The sequence below is a fragment of the Oryzias latipes genome, chromosome 19 (genome assembly GCF_053564925.1).
Source record: "Oryzias latipes strain Hd-rR chromosome 19, Olatipes_Hd-rR_3.1".
Lineage (NCBI taxonomy): Eukaryota > Metazoa > Chordata > Actinopteri > Beloniformes > Adrianichthyidae > Oryzias > Oryzias latipes.
The window spans coordinates 25,915,599-25,932,620 of NC_136255.1; the positions used below are offsets into that span (position 1 = coordinate 25,915,599).

The window sequence follows — 17,022 nt, forward strand, 5'->3', positions numbered from 1 at the left end:
TGGGATTTTTCAGGGCGGTGAGCAAACCCTTACTCAGCCCCCATCCTGCACGGCAAAGGACATTTCCCATTCCCTCCCCAGAACCAGAGGTGGTGTGTGCATGTCTCGGTGCTCACACATTCTCACCTGCTGGTTCCTGTCTGTTCTGTGTGTCTGTGTGTGCGCACTCACCAAGTGTGCTTTGACTGCGTGAGGGGAAAGAGGAGGGCCAGGGGGAGGTTGTAGGCAGAAACAGAGACTCCAATGTTTAGTTTTACAATCCTGAGCCCAAAAGAATAGGAAAGACGGAGATCCTTTTCTTCAGACGAGTCGAAGCCGCAGTTTATGGAGGCTGGAAAATGAAGAAGTCCTCTTTGGTCATTGCTCTTCTGACCCAAGCTCTTCTGGAAGGTAGGAAAACATTCTTCTTGTGCTGCTTCACACCACAAAGGATGTGGTGGAGGAGAAATGTTGAATCCATTAATCTGAGAAGGGCTGCAGAAATGAGGACACTGATGAGGTTGTGTTGTCTAAAAGAGACAAGGAGTTCAAAAAAGGAAAAGTGTCATGAGTTTGCACTAAATAAAGTTGGTTTAAACCAAAAGATTTTATCAAGTTTAGTGAAAAACAGATACTATAACAGTTTGGAAGAATCACAAAGGTTGGTTGCTTGAGAGTTTTTTTCTTCTGATCTTTGGATTTTTACCCATAGAGTGTTTTTATGCAGTATTTGTGCAGCAGCTGAATGAACATCGGTCTGTAGGTCAAGCCTCAGTCTCAGGGGGTTGACCCGTACGAGTTCTGGGGGTTTTCGGGTTTTCCGGCCCATGGAGGGTCAAAGAGAGGAGTGGCTGCATCTTAAGGGGAGTGCAGGTGTGTTTTGGAGTTCCGATAAAAAAAGGAACAAAGAAACAGAAAAAAAGGAAAAGTGTATCGTAAGGTATTTGCAAAGTTAATGGAAGTTTTAGCGGTGATGCTGTCGTACGTCGCCCCTTACTGGCCGCGTGTGGTTTGACACGCTTACAGCATGCGGTGTTCACACTGAACTGTGGCTACCTGATACTAGCGCATGTACTCCAGGCTTTGTGCGAAGTGTCAAACCTAACAAATCCAGGATGTTTTTCACAGTTCTATTCCAGAATAGAATGGAATAGAATAGAATAGTGGCTTTTGTGAGGGTCCAACAACAAAGCAGAGGGCGTTTATAAAAAAAGCCTTCCGTTTTTAAATGACTGGTACTTCAGTGAATTAAAAAGGATGCCATCCATCCATAAGTCACTGCTAAATCCGAGTTCCTGATAGGTAGAAGTTTAACTGGTTGGACTTTCTACGTAAAGCCTGAAAATAGCATTAAAAACTTGTATAGCAACGCGTAAACATGAGAAATTTGAACACGGATCCCAGATTAATCGATTAATAAGTAATTAAGTTGAGCTCAATCTTTTATGCCTGTCCTTTACACATAACAACAGGAAGTCCTCTAGCTTGATGCTAACGTATAATGGAATTTCCCATAGGACGGCTAATGCTAACGCTCGTTGGACCGAGACATACATTGCTGACTAAATGAACAGCTTTATATAATCACAGGCAGGAATTTCCCAAACTCTTTTAAGGAAGCTTTTTTTAAGGTAACCATTTGTGATCTAAAGCACCATTTTTTGCTAAAATCTTCTGGGATCAAGTGTAATCCTGTGGCAAAACTGAATGGCCAAACTGAAACGCCCTCCAGGAGAGGCAGAACATGATGGTTTTTGTTGGAGCGTCTCGTTTTGAGAAACCATGGAACACTGTTAACAGTCTCATAGGTTAGTTATTTCACAACATGTGAACTGTATCAGATTATGAATGAATGTCTTCAAAACATATATAGATTATTATTGTATTTCTGTACAATTACATCTAAATGTGTACATTCGAAACTGAATCGAATTGAATCGAGTGGATCGAAAAACTGAATCGAATTGAATTGTCGGCGACACCCAGCGCCAGTGTTTCCATAGACTTTTGATTGGAAGTGAGCAGTTGAATGCGCGTTGCCAAGGCCGGTGAGAACGTAGCATTACATACCCTTACGTGATCCATAAGTGTTGGCTACGACCTATCGTCCATGAACTTTTTCATCCTGTGGGTTCACTGAGCGGTTCATTTTTGATCATTTTTCACCCGCAGACAGCCCGTACGCACCCATAAGGGCAGTTGGGACTTTAGGGATCACTGCAAACTTCCTGCCTATTTTAGTTCCTATGTAGAGGTTTGATCCTCGCCAATCAGTCAACACGACCCCGGAGTGACAAATGCACTTGCTTTATTTCCCATCATCAACACACATATTCCGCTCCGTTCATTGACTCGCAGCGGATTAAATTTCAGGATTTAAAACTAACTTCCAATTCATGAAACTCGTTACCGCCAAAAACGGGACACTAATACTTTGAAATAAAGAACAGAAAGAAAAAAAGTCTTATATTTGTTATATATCATTATTCTGACAGAAAAAAAAACATTTTAACAATAGTTCACTTTCATTTTTCACACTAAAACTCTTCTGGAGAGGCTCTAAAAGCAAAATAAGTGTAAATAAAATAAAATTAAACAACTTGTTGTGTCGTTAACCTCCAGATTTGTGTTTGGCCATCAACGCTACCATCAGTCCCTCTCCGTTCACGGTGGCCCAGGAGGGTCAGAACATCACTCTCACTTGCATCGTCTCCCAGCGGCGGCGCAACTCGGCTCTGCCGGTGGTCAAGTGGACCTTTCTGCCCGTGGGGGCAGACCGGCCGGAGGACGAACTCCTCATCGCCCGGGTCAACATGAGGAAGGCCCGTTTCTACGGCAACTACACCAAGAGTTTCACGTGGCCCAAGATGAAGCTGACAGTGGTGAAGCACGGAAAGATATTCGAGATGCTCATCTTGAACGTGTCGGTGGACGACCGGGGGCTGTACATCTGCCGGGTGCAGGAGTTTAAAAAACACCAGGACCGCTGGAAGGCCGCGTCCAACTGCACTGCGGCCACAGAGCTCAGAGGTGAGGGCTCTTCCAAGTGATTGGCTTGTGTTTAAATCTGCCTTTTTTTCTCTATCTGTTGAGAGAACCACACCAGAGTTCATTTGCAAGTGAACTTGGATCCTCGTACTTACATAGATCAGAGTTTAGAGGAGTTTTTACTGCTATAAAACCAAGGGGACTGCTTTATGCTAAGAACCTGAATGTTCACACTGAACTGTCACCAACCGTGTACCTACAGTTGAAAGAGAAATATCAAAGCGGTGCAAATCTGGTAAATCTTGCTCCAGGCTTTTTCTTTCCCAGCTCTATTCCTATATGCGTAAGATTTGGTGTCATGTAATTCTGGCCGGCTCAAACCGCTATTATAAATTTCTCCTTTGTGATCAATTTTCAAACACTTGGCACCCATATGTCACTACCAAATCCGAGTCCCTGATTCGTTGGACCTTTCAACTCACGTTCCACACCCGCCTGTTTTTTTTATGAATAACCTGAAACTTGACCTGCGTAGCGACACGTGAGCGCTTTGGACGCAGAAGTCAGACACTTCGACGCATGATGGCGAGGGCGGTGTGATTGTAGCACTGGGGACCAGACGCTGGTGTGGACGAGCATTTGAGGTTCACCAGACGTGGTCAGTCGTTGCTTTTCACTGTGGCGTTTTGTCAGTCAGCCTTCCTGCCCACAAGAGGCAGAACCTGCAGAAAGAGGCCGTGCCGCGGGCTTGTGCCTAACAAGACGTGGCTTTTTGGTGCGTTCAGCGTGAAGAAAATAGACTCTGGAAAACCAAAGGGAGTGAAACGGAGACAATAAGTGACATAAACGGCATCTATTTTGAGTGGAAGACAAAGCCTGAAACACAAATCAAGGAAGGAAGAGTCTCAAACAATGGACGCAGAGGAACATTTAAAGATGGTTTCTGTGCAGCCAATTGTTAGTGATTGCTGTAGTTTTAAAACATTCCCCTCTAAGATGAGTCTAATGAGAGCTTTTCTAGGGACATGTAAATGTTTTCCCCCACGTTTGTCTCAGACGACCTAAAGTGGTTTGTTACAGATAAACAGCAGCGTTTGGCCTGTGTCAGTGACTTCAGTGGGCTTTTGTGCACACAAACATGTTGGGGGTGAAAAAAAAGCGACGGCTGTATTTTCCGCAGAAACAGTTTTTTTTTCTCTCTCACCCAGAATGAGGTCACTTCTTGATGGTGTTAGGCTGAGACTTGAAAGCCTCTCTCCAACCACAACAGAAGGGGCGTCAGATGATGGGGTGGTGACAGGACGACTGCTGACGCCTGTTTGGGTCTTTCAGAACCGTTTCAGACTTTTCTTTCACGAAGTGTTCAGAACGAAAATATTCAGAGGTTATCAGGAAAGTGCTCACAGCTCCAGCGGCTTACAGGCCTAATAGAGGGAAACCTGAGCAGCTGCAGCTTCTGACCACATGAATGCAGGCGGTTCCAGCGAGTGAAAGCTTCTTGATTCTCATTTGAGAGATCAAGCTAACATGCAACTCCATAAGTCACTGCTCCGACTCAATAAGGGACGTGGAAGTGTGTGAAGTTTCCCATGGAGCCACTGGCTCCAGAGATGTTCACACAGTGGCACGGCGGACACTGTGTGATTCTGCTCAGATGTGGAGAAAACGGAAAAAGTGCTTTTGCAGCCACAGTTTTTATTCTTTGCAGACGCTTGGTTTGAAATGTCGTAAGAAAGCTGGGACTCTTACTGCATGTGGAGCGAAGCTTGGACTGATGACACAGACGAGAGGTTTTTCATGCACCCAACAGGTCACTGGATCCCTTAGAATCACAACCAATATGAGATCAAATTGCACTAAATCTGTTTGAAATTGACGCTTTATAAACTTTTGATTAAAAAAATCTCATGCTTGTGTCTACTTTAAATAGAGGCATGTAAGCAGCCGTGACAAGAAGTAAATGAAGGAGAAAATATTCAGCCTACTCAAACATCAGCAGTTCTGTCTTGATGTAACAAAATGTATAAAAATACTTTTTCTTTTAAAATAGAACAACCAAATCTCCTCATCTGGTTGTTAATCTGCTTGAGTAGACACCTGGCTGTAGATTACTTTACCATAATGTGCAAAATCAAAGTGCATCTCCATTCCTCAACTGTTTGAAATGATTCTTTTCCTGGAAAACTCACAGTTTTACAAGCAGAGATTTGGAAAAAGTAGAATTTTCTGAACCCAAAATGATTGTTTTCACCAACATTCTTTCTAAAGCACAGCTTTAAGTAAAAAACCATAAAAAACATTAACTTGTTCTGAAAACTTCACTCGGGATTCACAGGTTTTAGATAAATAAATGGGAACAGTTTCTGGATGTAGTCAAGAACTTTTCACTGGAGCGTGACAGTGAGCTTGGTGTTTTTGTTGGTTTGATAAATAAAAATAAGAAAAAGAAACTTAGAGGTCAAAAAACAAACAATGGAGCTGATAGTGTTTCATTGCATTCAAATAATTAAGTGTAATTCTGGGTCAAACTCCTGCTGGGAGCCGGACCAGTTAGAGTCCTGATAGAAGAATGTGCCGGTGCAGGTTCTTGTTTTTGGATTCATAGACAAAAAAAAAAGGCCTTTTGAGAGACTGTGGCGATGGATACTTCTGTGGAGGATAAAAGTTCTAAAAAATGTGAATAATCTCCTGGAACTGCTTGTTAACACCCAGCAGAGATGTTCCTCACGGTTGTGGATTCAGGCCAAAGCGGACACACACACAGTCCCAATGGTGATCTGTTGACCTTGGCGTGGAGGCGGGGTTTTCCTTACTGAGACGGACGGCGAGCTGAGCGGCGGGAAGCTGCAGTGACAGCTGTGTTGCGTCTGGCTCAAACACGGTGGTCAAGGATGTGGGAACTTATTTTGGTCCAAGGAAGCGGAAGTCCAGAAAAGGTTTCAGTGATGAAAATAACAAAAGTAGCACGCTGCATTCCGCTTTTAGGGGATGATTACTACCGTTACGCCACGAATAGAAAGATGACGAATATATGGAACCCAAAGAGGATGAGGCTAATTCTGATCATAGACTAGAATGAAGCTGAAAAACATTTGAGGAACTACCACACTCATGTCAATAAAAGGAAGATTTTTGGACCTAATTCGAGGAAAAAGCAACTGTTTGGTCTGTTAACATGACAAGAAGACCAAGATCACTGCCACGTCTCCACTGAGAAGTGGTTTTTGGAGAACTCTGCATGTTCTGTATTTATTTTTAAGACATAACTTCTTTAAAAAGTCGTTTTTGAATGATCTAGATTTAGTTTAAAATGTTTTTCTCTATGTCGTATCAGAACGGATCTCACTGGGTTCTGGTTGGGTACCAGAACCGGCTGTTTGTCTGTATGAGATCCAGTGGTTTTTAGTATCTGCTGCCCGTGCCGCGTAACAAATGGACCCATGAACGTTGAGGATGACAGAAACTAGCAGTAGATTTTTAGTAAAAGTGGACTGAACGTTACTGATAGGAACAAATAAAAACATTGATAGTTATAGAAACTGGACTTAGCTCAAATAAACCATAAGGGCGACCTGGGTGCAGGTCCAGAGAAAAGACTGGTCCCTTTTTACAAGTCCAAAGATCAAACCAGGTCTCAAGTCTTTGAGGTTGCATCTAAGTTCAAGTCTCTTAATGTAAAGCTAAAGTCCAAGTTGCTTGCACCTCCACGGGGAGTTGACCTGTATGGGTGTTGTGGGTTTTTGGTTTGTCCGGGTCCATGGAAGGTCGTAGAGAGGAGCGGCTGCATCTTTAGGGGAGTGCAGGTGTGTCTTGCAGAACCTGGTGGTGATGTAGAAGGTGTATCGTGAAGTATTGGTAAGGCTAGTGGAAGTGCCACACTCTAGCCTTTAGTAAGGTGTGATACTGGCTCCTTTCTGAGCGCACACACACGTGATATGTGAGTGCCCGTAGGATGTCCACACAAACTACACTCTGATTGTCGAGTTTCTTGTACGAAGTTTCACGAAAGCTCATCCAGCTGTTGATGTTCACACAGAGGACAAGCAGGTAGCGGCATGGAGGGGCTCTTCCGCTACCAACAGTGGGACGAGGCGTGACGTGAAAAGTCAAAGTGGTTCAAATCCTGCAGATCTTCTTCCAGGCTTTTTTGTTTTCACAGCTCTGTTCCTATAAATGTTTGCCTTCTTGATCACGTTTCAAAACACGGTAGTACTTTGTTTTGAAAAGAACGCTGCAAACACATGACATTCAAATTGGAATCCCTGATTGGTCACAGTTCAGCGTCAACACGAAGGTTCTGAACACAGACCCAAGATTCGGGTTGACGTGGGCCTACAAAGACTTTTCATAGACAGTCTTTTAAGCCCGAGTGTGTAGGTACCTTAGCTGGTACCTACACACCTTAGGACTAAGGTGTGTAGGTACCTTAGCTGGTACCTACACACCTTAGGACTAAGGTGTGTAGGTACCTTAGCTGGTACCTACACACCTTAGGACTAAGGTGTGTAGGTACCTTAGCTGGTACCTACACACCTTAGGACTAAGGCGTGGTTCAAGTCTAAACTTCAAGTCCTCATGTGTGGCCCAGCAGGCCTGTTTTCATGAAGATGTTCCACAGAATATGTTAGGATTACTAATGAGAACGTTTCTCAATCATTTCAGCCTTAATTTCAAATCTGCTGCTTTTACTTTGTAATCTTTTTTTTTTAATTTGTTGTATTGTTGTAGTTAGGCGAATGTATTAATTTACGTTAATTACCTTTGTTAAAGGGTTTAAAAAGACAGTATAAAAGTGTAAAAATGTTTCTCAAAGGGTCGTGATTTTAGAGATCTCTGCTCTACGGCATTTTCTCCAAATTTCCTCATTCTGGTTACTATTTTATAATTATTTTACGACTTTAAAGAACTCCTTATATAGCATAATATTAAATTCTTCACATTTCTGTCTTTCTTTCTCCCTCATAAAGACTCGAGTTACAGTAGAAAGAGCAGATCTTCAGTTAGATAAATGATTTTTCTATGGAGCAGAAAGCAGAGGGTTTGTTTCCAGAACTCCAGGATGAATTTAGGAATTCAGTCTTAAACTTTGCTTCCTGACTCCAGCTCCCGCTCTGCTGTGGCATCAAGCTGGTGTCGGGTCAACATCAGGTGACCAGGTGTTTCCACAGCCCGTCTCACTCAGAAAAAGCCTCCTCTTACTACAGCAATAACAAACATTTCCTGTGAGGTCAGGGGGTTTGTCGGAGCGGCGGGGGGTGCCTGATGAACGAGCTGAGCTCATAGTCACTACAGTTGTAAAGTTACTTTTCTACAATACTCTGTTCTAAAGAATCCACTGTCAGACCATAAAAAAGGTCTGTTTTCCTGCACACAGAGGATGCAGACAGAAGGACATCAGGAAGTGAGAGGGAGGATTATTTAAAGACAGTAAATGAGGTTCTGTCCCTCCATCCAGCTGCACTCATTTATAGTAAAGTACATGAGGGGAGGGATGGATCCAGCCACAGAGCATCATTGTTCTGCATTCATGGTTGTAGCGTCGGCCCGTCGGAGAACAGACAGTCTGGGAGTTCTGTGGATGGACAAGAGTCCTCCTGCCCTTTAGGAGACGGAGAACGGTGCAGCTGATTCGACCGATTCTTCCAGAACAAGCAGCTGCTGGCCTGATCCAGAAAAGAAAACGGTTCATAGTTTTTATTTTTGATTTACATCAGGAAGAACCTCCTCAGCTTTATATTTCATGACTTTATTTCATAGTTTATATGAGACTCCTCCACTGTTTACTGAGCAGACTTGGGTTCATTATTTTCATTTTCAACAAAAGTAAAAAATAAGAAAAGTTATTTCATCTTGTCCTTTTTTTTCTCTTTCAATAAAAGAAAGATTCACATGAACTGTTATTTGGTGAAAAGTGTTGTTACAGAAGAAACTGCCTGGTTACTAGAACCTCAAGGAATTGTTTTAAAGGGATTAAAACACTTTTTGTTTATTTGACAGACTTTGAAGGGCCTATATAATGCAAATTCTTCTTTTTTTTAGCTTTTTAGAGTATTTTAGAGTTTATTCGTCAGTCAAAACAACCCCAAAGCAGTATTTTGATTCATTCACGTATTTATGAGCTATCTGATCACCAGCCCCTCCCAATCCTCAGAAACGACTGAGTTCTCACATTGTGATGTCACAAATTGAGGAACCGCCCCTTCCAGGAAGAGTCTGCGCTGCCAGCTCCCCCCCAGGCTAACACACACACCCATTTTCTCCATGGATCAAGCGGTGATCGGCTAAATGCTTTCCCTCTACTATCGACTCTAAGCTTCCTAAAGTTTGGACGTTGTTTGTCTTTGTGGGCGAAGCGCAGACACGCTGTCGAGGCCGGCTCTAAGATGATGTCATGAAATGGGCGGCGCCCACAAGGAGCGAAAGGAGGAGTGGTCTTACTTCCGGTTAGGAAAATAAAACCGCAAAAATAACAAATCTTTTATAAAAACATGTGTTCTTTAGTATCCTGAAGAAAACACTTGACCACATACAGTACATGGATATAGTTTACTGTAAAAGGCTTAAGAAAAGCAGGATCAGTAACTGATGCTAAAATAAACGTTTGCGATTACAACCCAGGAACGTGAGCTCAGATAGAACTGAGCTGACGGTAATATTTTAGGAGTGTAAACATTTATTTTTTTTATAGCTGAAACTGCTTTGGAAAAACATGGAGGTGTGGTCAAAGGGCCCCTCGAGGTCACTTCCTGCCCATCGATTGTATGAGAGAGCTGGAACGAGTGTGTGTGATGCCATCCATAGAAAAGGGTTTTACTTCTGGCTCCAACCAAATCAAGTCAATTTAGTCGCCTTTTTTTCGTAATGCAATTGGAACCAGCTTTGAACAATTGGAATTGGAACAAGCAGTGATTAGTCTGAGTCAATGTTTCTATGGCAACCACTTTCACCAATTAGGAGTGAGCTTGTTGGAAGGCCCCACCCCTACCACTTGAAAGTGGGCTCTGTCAATCAAATGGTTGAATCTGTCAATCAGACATTTTGAACGTCAGACATGGGGGGCCAGCAGGCTCCACCCACTTTGATTGGTCAGTTGATAACTTGAATGAGTATAACTACAGAAAATTGTTAGGATTATCAAGGATGATGTTGAAACGATCAAAAACGTGTAAAAAAAAAAGGTACCAGATCCAGAACGGTTCTTCTGACCAATAGAATGACTGAGGAACAGCTGTTTGTTTCTCCATAGAAGTCCATGGGACTTTGGCTTTTGGAGCCAGCGGGTACTTCCTGTTTGGAATGACAGGGGGGAGGGGCCACTCAGTCCAGTTCTCATATGCAGTCAAAGTCCTGTCAAGATGACAAAGGCAAAAAAACAGAGTCTAAACGAGCTCGGTACAAATCAGTGGGTCACACGTCAACCTAATGTCTATGATGTGGACCAATCAGCCCAGAGAGAAAAGCGCCTGAGTCAGCATTTGATTGGACACGTGATTTCTCTCCCTTTGATCTTCTGAACACTGAAAGACAGACGACCAAACCCGTCTTTCCATGGCTGAGTTTATTTAAACTTTTCCAGGCTGTAATCAGGAACCATTTAGGCCACAGTGATGACTGAGGACCTGACATGTTTCTCCTCTGTGTGCAGTCCATGTTCTACCCGCCGTCCAGGAAAAGGAAAGTCTGTGGAGCTTGTTTGAAGGTAAGTCTGGATATTTTCCGCCGCTTTTCGTTCATGCATATTTGTGGTGGACTATTTGGTTGGGCAGAAATAAGCCAGAGCCGGGGTTATCCTGCTGGAAATAGCCCAAACAACAGGTCTGACTGCTTTCCATGGTATTTTTGCACACAGCACGTTGGGGTTTTTGTGTGTGTTTCAGACGTGTACCTGTGTGCCGTGCTGATCTGCTCCATTGGTCTGCTGTGCATGTGCACGTTCACCGTGACCCTAACCTGCCAGTTCATAAAGGAGAGGCAGAGATTAAACGGTGAGCATCCCATAATCCCTGGTCCACTATCCACTATCCCAACCACTAATGAACCCATTTCTGTTCGACCCCTGCAGACAGTTACCTGTTGGTCAAAAGTCCTCACAACAGGTAGGGTTTAGGAGCAATTCTGCTTCATTCCTGATGAACAGGTAGAAAGAACTGAATGTTTGCTCATCTGCCTCGACTCCAGCTCAGGGGAGACGGTCATTAGTGAGGTGAACGTCTCACCTGCCCTTCCCAAAAAGGAGAGAAGATACAGGAAGAAAAGAACCAAAGGCTTCCAGGAGGAGCTTCCTCCAGAGATACCTGCCAAAGGTACGCTGAGTGTTTGCCCAATCCAAAAAAACATGAATAATCATGTAGATTTTAAAGAATAATAACCTGCCGGATCATTTGTGGCAACGCGTTCCCCTTGGAATTAAAGAATCGTTTGATTTCAAACACTTTAAAGGCTAAAAAAAACAAAACAATCTTGGTCAGATTTGAGTCCAGACCCCAAGATCCCAAGTTCTCCTAAACTGATGGAGGACTTTGACTTTCAAGTTTTTCTGGTAAAGATCAGAATTTACGGCTCCGTCAATTCTAACAAGCCATTCATAGATAAAAGGCCCCACACTATCACAGTACCGCCACCGTGCCTGCCTGTTAGTGTGATGCTCTTTACTGAAAAACTGTTATTTTAAGGGCAGATCTTAAAAAACACTTTAGGACATTTTTTAATTTCTTCTGAAGCCAACCTTAATTTTTAACTCCTTCATGCCTGAACTTATTTATGATTGTGAAAAAAAAAGTATTTAGTATATTTTCTGTTCAAGATTATGCTAAATTCGGTTGATTCCTGGACATATTGGAACGCTGTGAAATAGCAACACACAGCGTGGAAAGGTTCAAATCCTTTACTCAAAATGATCCTTAATTAAGAAAGTCTTTGTTATTTAAATTAACTGAGTTCCTTTTTACAAAAAAAACTACATAGTATTTAATAATTTTCTGGTTTCTCAAGAAATTTGTAACTTAACAATCGTGTCAAAATGAATTAGACAGATTTATACAAAAAAGAAGACGTAATTCAGACGGTATTCAGTCAAATTGTACATAATTCTGTCCTGCAGCAGCAGTTCACGATTTAAGGACCAGACTCTTCTTTCTGCGCCTTTGAATGAAAATGTTACCCCCCCCCCACCCCCACCACCACCAACTCTAAAACTTACCAAAGCTTGCAGGCACCTAGTACCCAATGAGAATGAATACATGACATAGTGAATGACACCCCCCCCCCCCCCCCCCTGAAATAAAGATGATATAAAAGCGGGAGATACTGTCAAAGAAAAACAGCCTACAAAGCAACACCATAAGCAAAGTTTTGCTGACCTTTGACCTCGGGAAAAGGCTGCCATTTAAAAATAAAAAAACTGCATACATTGATACAATATGAACATATTAGGGAATGTCGGCTGTGTTAACAAAAAAACAAACAAAACATCTGTTGCCAAGGAAATCCCAAGTTTTACTTTTGACGATTCTTCTTAAAAATACATCGACCTGTTCGTCACCCCCAGGCGACCAAAAAATAAATTGGTTGCTGTGGAAATAAACCCCCAGAGAAGCCACCATTTTGAAAAACCCTGTTTAATAAATATGTCACGTTCAGCTCTGACCAGGATGTTGCAGCCGCTAAGCCAGTGGGGGCGGGTCATACCAAGCCGGTCGCTGCTTTAATTTGTTTCCGTTTCTTAACAGCTCGATCTGAATTATTCAAGTTTCGCAAATATTTAAAAGGTAAAGATCAGGATGTGTTTGGCCAGAAACATCCCTTTTACCCCTTGTGGTATCCTAGGCACTTTAACATTGGCAGTGGGGTCATCTAGACCCACTAGACAGTGCTCTGAACCTTTTTTCTTCAATGATTTGTGATCTTCACTGGTGTCCATGGATTACATGAAATCTTTCCACCTTTATCCACTTTTGTCATGGTAGGGAGAACACGTCAATGTAAGGGGGAGGTCATCTAAGATAGCACAAGGGTTAACCAATAAGAGCCCATGGTGACATCAGTGTAACAAAAAAAAAATCAGAAATTATCATTTGAAATACAAAGTGGGTCTGGGCTCCTGTCGGTTAACCAGCAAACATGATCTGAACTCGATTACACTTAAGGTTAACTCTTCGGATCGATGGTGTTGATAAACGTTTGATTTCTGAATCTGTCGTGGGTTTGATCTCCTTCTCACCTCCGTTTCATCTGTGCAGCTCCCATCAGAGACAAAACATGTAAACCCAAACTTTTAAAACCTCAACCAAGAAAAGTTTTGTTGGTGAGTATTTCTCTGACATTTTGGCAAAAGAGGACGTTTCTGTGCATTTCAGCTCAGTGTCTTCTGCAGTCTGCTGTCTCCTTCTAACTATTGTTTCCTGTTTTCTGGCTTCCTTCATTCAGCCGAGGATCGTGGAGGAGAACCTGACGTACGCAGAGCTGGAGCTGATTAGACCTCCTCCTGACATGAAGACGTCCTGCAGCGGCACCGTCTACGCTCAGATTCTCTTCAAAGAGCAGAAACTATGAGACCAAACCACTAATGAAGAAGGATTTTTTTATTTATGCTCTTCGTCGGACTGCTTTGTCTCCAGGTGACTAAAGAGGGAAATATGGGATTTCTCCCCCTTTTTTTTATAGGAACAAACCTAAAAACTTTCATATTTTTGTGCCTATAATTGAATATAAGATCATATGAGGTGACAATTTAAGTTTATTTAGCCCTGGTTGGCCTTAATTAACTGTTATTTGTCTTTTTTATTGTGAAAAGATGCAGAATAATGCAAATATTTGTGGTTTTTAAGGCATAAAGATGTTGATGTTGGTACTGAAGCGTTTAGTATCAGTTTCTGGTATTTATGAGCAAAATCCTTCATTTTCCATTCTGACTTTCTTCAGTTCAGGTTGGTGGTGTCCACCAGGGTCTGTTGACTTCTTCAGAGCACATTTGAGAGCAACTCCAATACTTTCTTTGTGTGTTTTGACATCATTTGGCTCAATTGTTGTGAATATACAATATGTCTAATATCGCACTGGTCACAAGTAACCCAAAAAAGATAGCTCAAAACTATTCTGTGGAGTGAAGAGAACAGAGAAGACAATCTCTCAAAAGCCTTATTAGATATAATGGAAACTCAATCACTAAAACCTTTAATGACCCACTTCAATAAAATGGTGTTTTTGGTGTTTTTAACATCTTCTTGTGGCATTTTTTTGATGATGGTGAACAACTAGAAAGAAAATTCAGCTTAAAATTCAATTTCTGACCCGATCAGCAGGTTTCAACAGTGAACAGTGAACACAAAACGCGGATCGGTAAGGCAAGAGCTGCATTCCATCAGCTGAAGAACATATGAGGAGCAGCAGATCTGAGATTTGGATGTTTAACACCATGGTGCTCTACAAGCACTACTGAGACAGGGAGGACTACCGCTAAGCTGATGAAGAAACTCCAGGCCTTCTTCAACACCTGTCTCAGAAGAATCCTGAAGGTGCGCTGACCCAACATCAACAGCAACCAAGAGTTATGGGAGAGGATGGAGCAGCAACCACTTGAAGAAGATGTCTCCAAAAGACGATGACGATGGATTGGCCACACCCTAAGAAAAGCAGCATCCAGCACTACAAGGCAGGCGCGGACATGGTATCAACCAAGGAAAAAGAAGAAGGGGAAGACCTAGGAACATGTGGCGCAGAGAGCTGGAAGCAGAGGTCAAGGGTAAGGGGCAAACATGGGGACGCCTGGAAGAACTCGCCCAAGACCGGTCTGCCTGGAGAGCTCTTGACCCCACCGGGGGTCACAGGCGAAGGAAGAAGAAGACAACCAGGAACTCCAAAAGTAAAGCAGTGAAAAGCCAAGCTGTACATACGTTACAATCTGGCGTAAAGCTCCACTTTGTAGCGTGGAAGTTAAAGGGCAATTGCTTTAATCTGAAACAAGCCTCTCGATGTTTTCTGAGGAACATTTTATACTTCAAAGTTTGTTTTACTTTTGGTAACAGAAAGGTAACATGAACCCAAGTTTACAGCTGTTGGTGCAGATTGGTTAAAATTCATAATTGTGTGTGTTCGTGTTGCCCGACCGTTTAACTTTTTTTAAATAAACGTTCTCGGAGAGGAAAAAAGCAGCAGCATTTTTCATTAAAACAGTTTTTTTTTCAGTCTCTCTGCTCCCCTTATCTGTCTTTGGTGTTTCTTTGCGTTTCCCTGCAGCTTCTTAATGACAGTCGGTACTGAAACACCCCCACAATCACGTCCGCCAGTCTTTTCATCCGTCGCCAGCTTCAGCTTTACAGCCCATTAGCAGCATTTACGTAAACTCCAACGCAGCGTCCCGTGGAGCGGATCAAAGAGCAGCAGAACGTCCTGTTTGGTTTCTCTTGATCTGGGATGTTTCTGTGGACCTGCAGCTCTACTGCCCCATAATCACACATCAGGACTTCTGCTGCCCCGACTTTCCATGAGCCTGAAAGCTCTTTGGGTTGTTTTTTCCACTGGACTCAGGCACGGGGGAGAACACTAGAGCTTTTTTTCTGAGTGAGCCTGAAACCCGATCCACCCACTATCTGATGTGGACTGTTGTTTTCAAAGGTTGCAGCGATGAGTTTCTGTGAAAAATGGGGCAGCTGCTAAATCCCAAATGCTGGAAACAAGGAACTATTGTCAACACGTGTGCTGGCATTTCCCTCTATGAGCCCTCACTACGTCAGATTTCCACATTTTTACTCTTCTCTTTGCTCTACGAGTCCTGTGTGAAAGGATGTGACCTCGTGCATGTGGGCGGAAGGGTCTCAAAACGCGTTCAGACTGTGAAATGTGAGGTTTTAAACAGGCCAGTTTGAGAGTCCTACCTAACTGCAAGCATGTGTGAATGTTCTCCAGATGCTTGAATTGACCTCCATTCCAGCCTTTCTGCTCACGTTCATGACCTGCATGTATGTATTTTTAGAAAATGTGTCAATAAAGTGGAGTTTGGTTGGTGTTTTGCTCCAGAACTGCCTTTGGCATCAACTTTTTAACAGAAAAGTGTGTCTTCTGTAAATATTCATGTTTTTTTTAAAGTGACACAAAAAAGTGAGCGTCCAGCTTTTTGTTTTTTTTAAACCGATTTTGTGAATTGAATCAGGTTTGAAAAGTGACCGGTGCAGGTCAGCCCCCATTCACTCCAATGTCGTTGGCTCTTTCTTTTTAGTAGAAACATGTTTACAGTCTGATTCACTGTCGTCATTTGAAAAACAAGCTTTAACCCTATTCTTAGCCTTCATTCATTTTTTGTACCCGTTTTATCTCTTCTAGGGTAACATGATTGGTGAAGCCTATACCAGATACTGTGATTCAAGGGCGGGGGTGGGGGGTGGGGGGGGGGTGGGGGGGGGGGCACAACCTGGACAAGTGGCCGGTCTGAATATTTTGTGATGTCCGATATAAACTTGTTTTTGTTTGTAATTTCGTCGTCAAATTATCTTTGTTTCTATTGGCATTTAGATTTGGGGCGGGGCTTTTATTGGCAGGTGGATGGACCAAAGGAAAGTGTGACCACGAATCCAACGAGATAATCCTGAGTAGCAGATTAGGATTATGGATTAAAATGAAATCACACGTCTCCACTGTAGAATCCGCCAAACCGGGGTCGTTTCTAGGATCGACCCCGTCGCAGAAGGCCGCCACCCAGATTTCCCTCATCTCCGTTGTCACTATCCGCTCACCATCGCCAGCAGGTCAAAGCTGAGACGCAGGCTAATTTCTCTCAGAAGACTTTTCCTTTCAGGGGTTGCCATAGTAACACATTCCACAATTCAGCCATGTGATTCATTTCTAGTTTTACCAGAGAAGCCCTTTCTGACCCAGACTTGGGACGGGCACGCAGAAACGTGTCACAGTGTCCCCATGTCTTTGCAGCGACTCACCGCCTCTCCTGGTCTCGGGCAGTTTCCTGCTCAAGACGAGGCAAGCACAGCCGTTTCCATGGTGATGCTGCTCAATGGAAAGGTCCCAACACAGAGCCCTGCTGAGCTCCCAAAACTGCATTGAGCT

The 17,022-nt window shown here is 43.0% G+C and overlaps 1 protein-coding gene across 4 annotated transcripts; it reads left to right on the forward strand.

Annotated features, from left to right (window-relative positions):
• The first annotated feature begins 79 nt into the window (after positions 1-79).
• Positions 80-15,338, forward strand: vstm4b (V-set and transmembrane domain containing 4b). 4 transcript variants are annotated; one of them, XR_910628.4, is made up of 9 exons: positions 179-390; positions 2,602-3,009; positions 10,613-10,666; positions 10,845-10,952; positions 11,030-11,063; positions 11,146-11,270; positions 13,206-13,270; positions 13,393-13,583; positions 15,202-15,338. XR_910628.4 is itself a non-coding variant. In XM_004080110.5 (8 exons), exons 1-8 carry the CDS (start codon positions 339-341, stop codon positions 13,516-13,518), a joined length of 972 nt encoding a protein of 323 aa, XP_004080158.1. In that variant the 5' UTR covers positions 80-338; the 3' UTR covers positions 13,519-14,182. The 4 variants fall into 4 exon arrangements, 1 of the variants encoding a protein (XP_004080158.1); XR_013651392.1 differs by lacking the exon at positions 15,202-15,338 and adding an exon at positions 14,265-14,401; XR_013651393.1 differs by lacking the exon at positions 15,202-15,338 and adding an exon at positions 14,268-14,389.
• Positions 15,339-17,022: the final 1,684 nt, after the last annotated feature.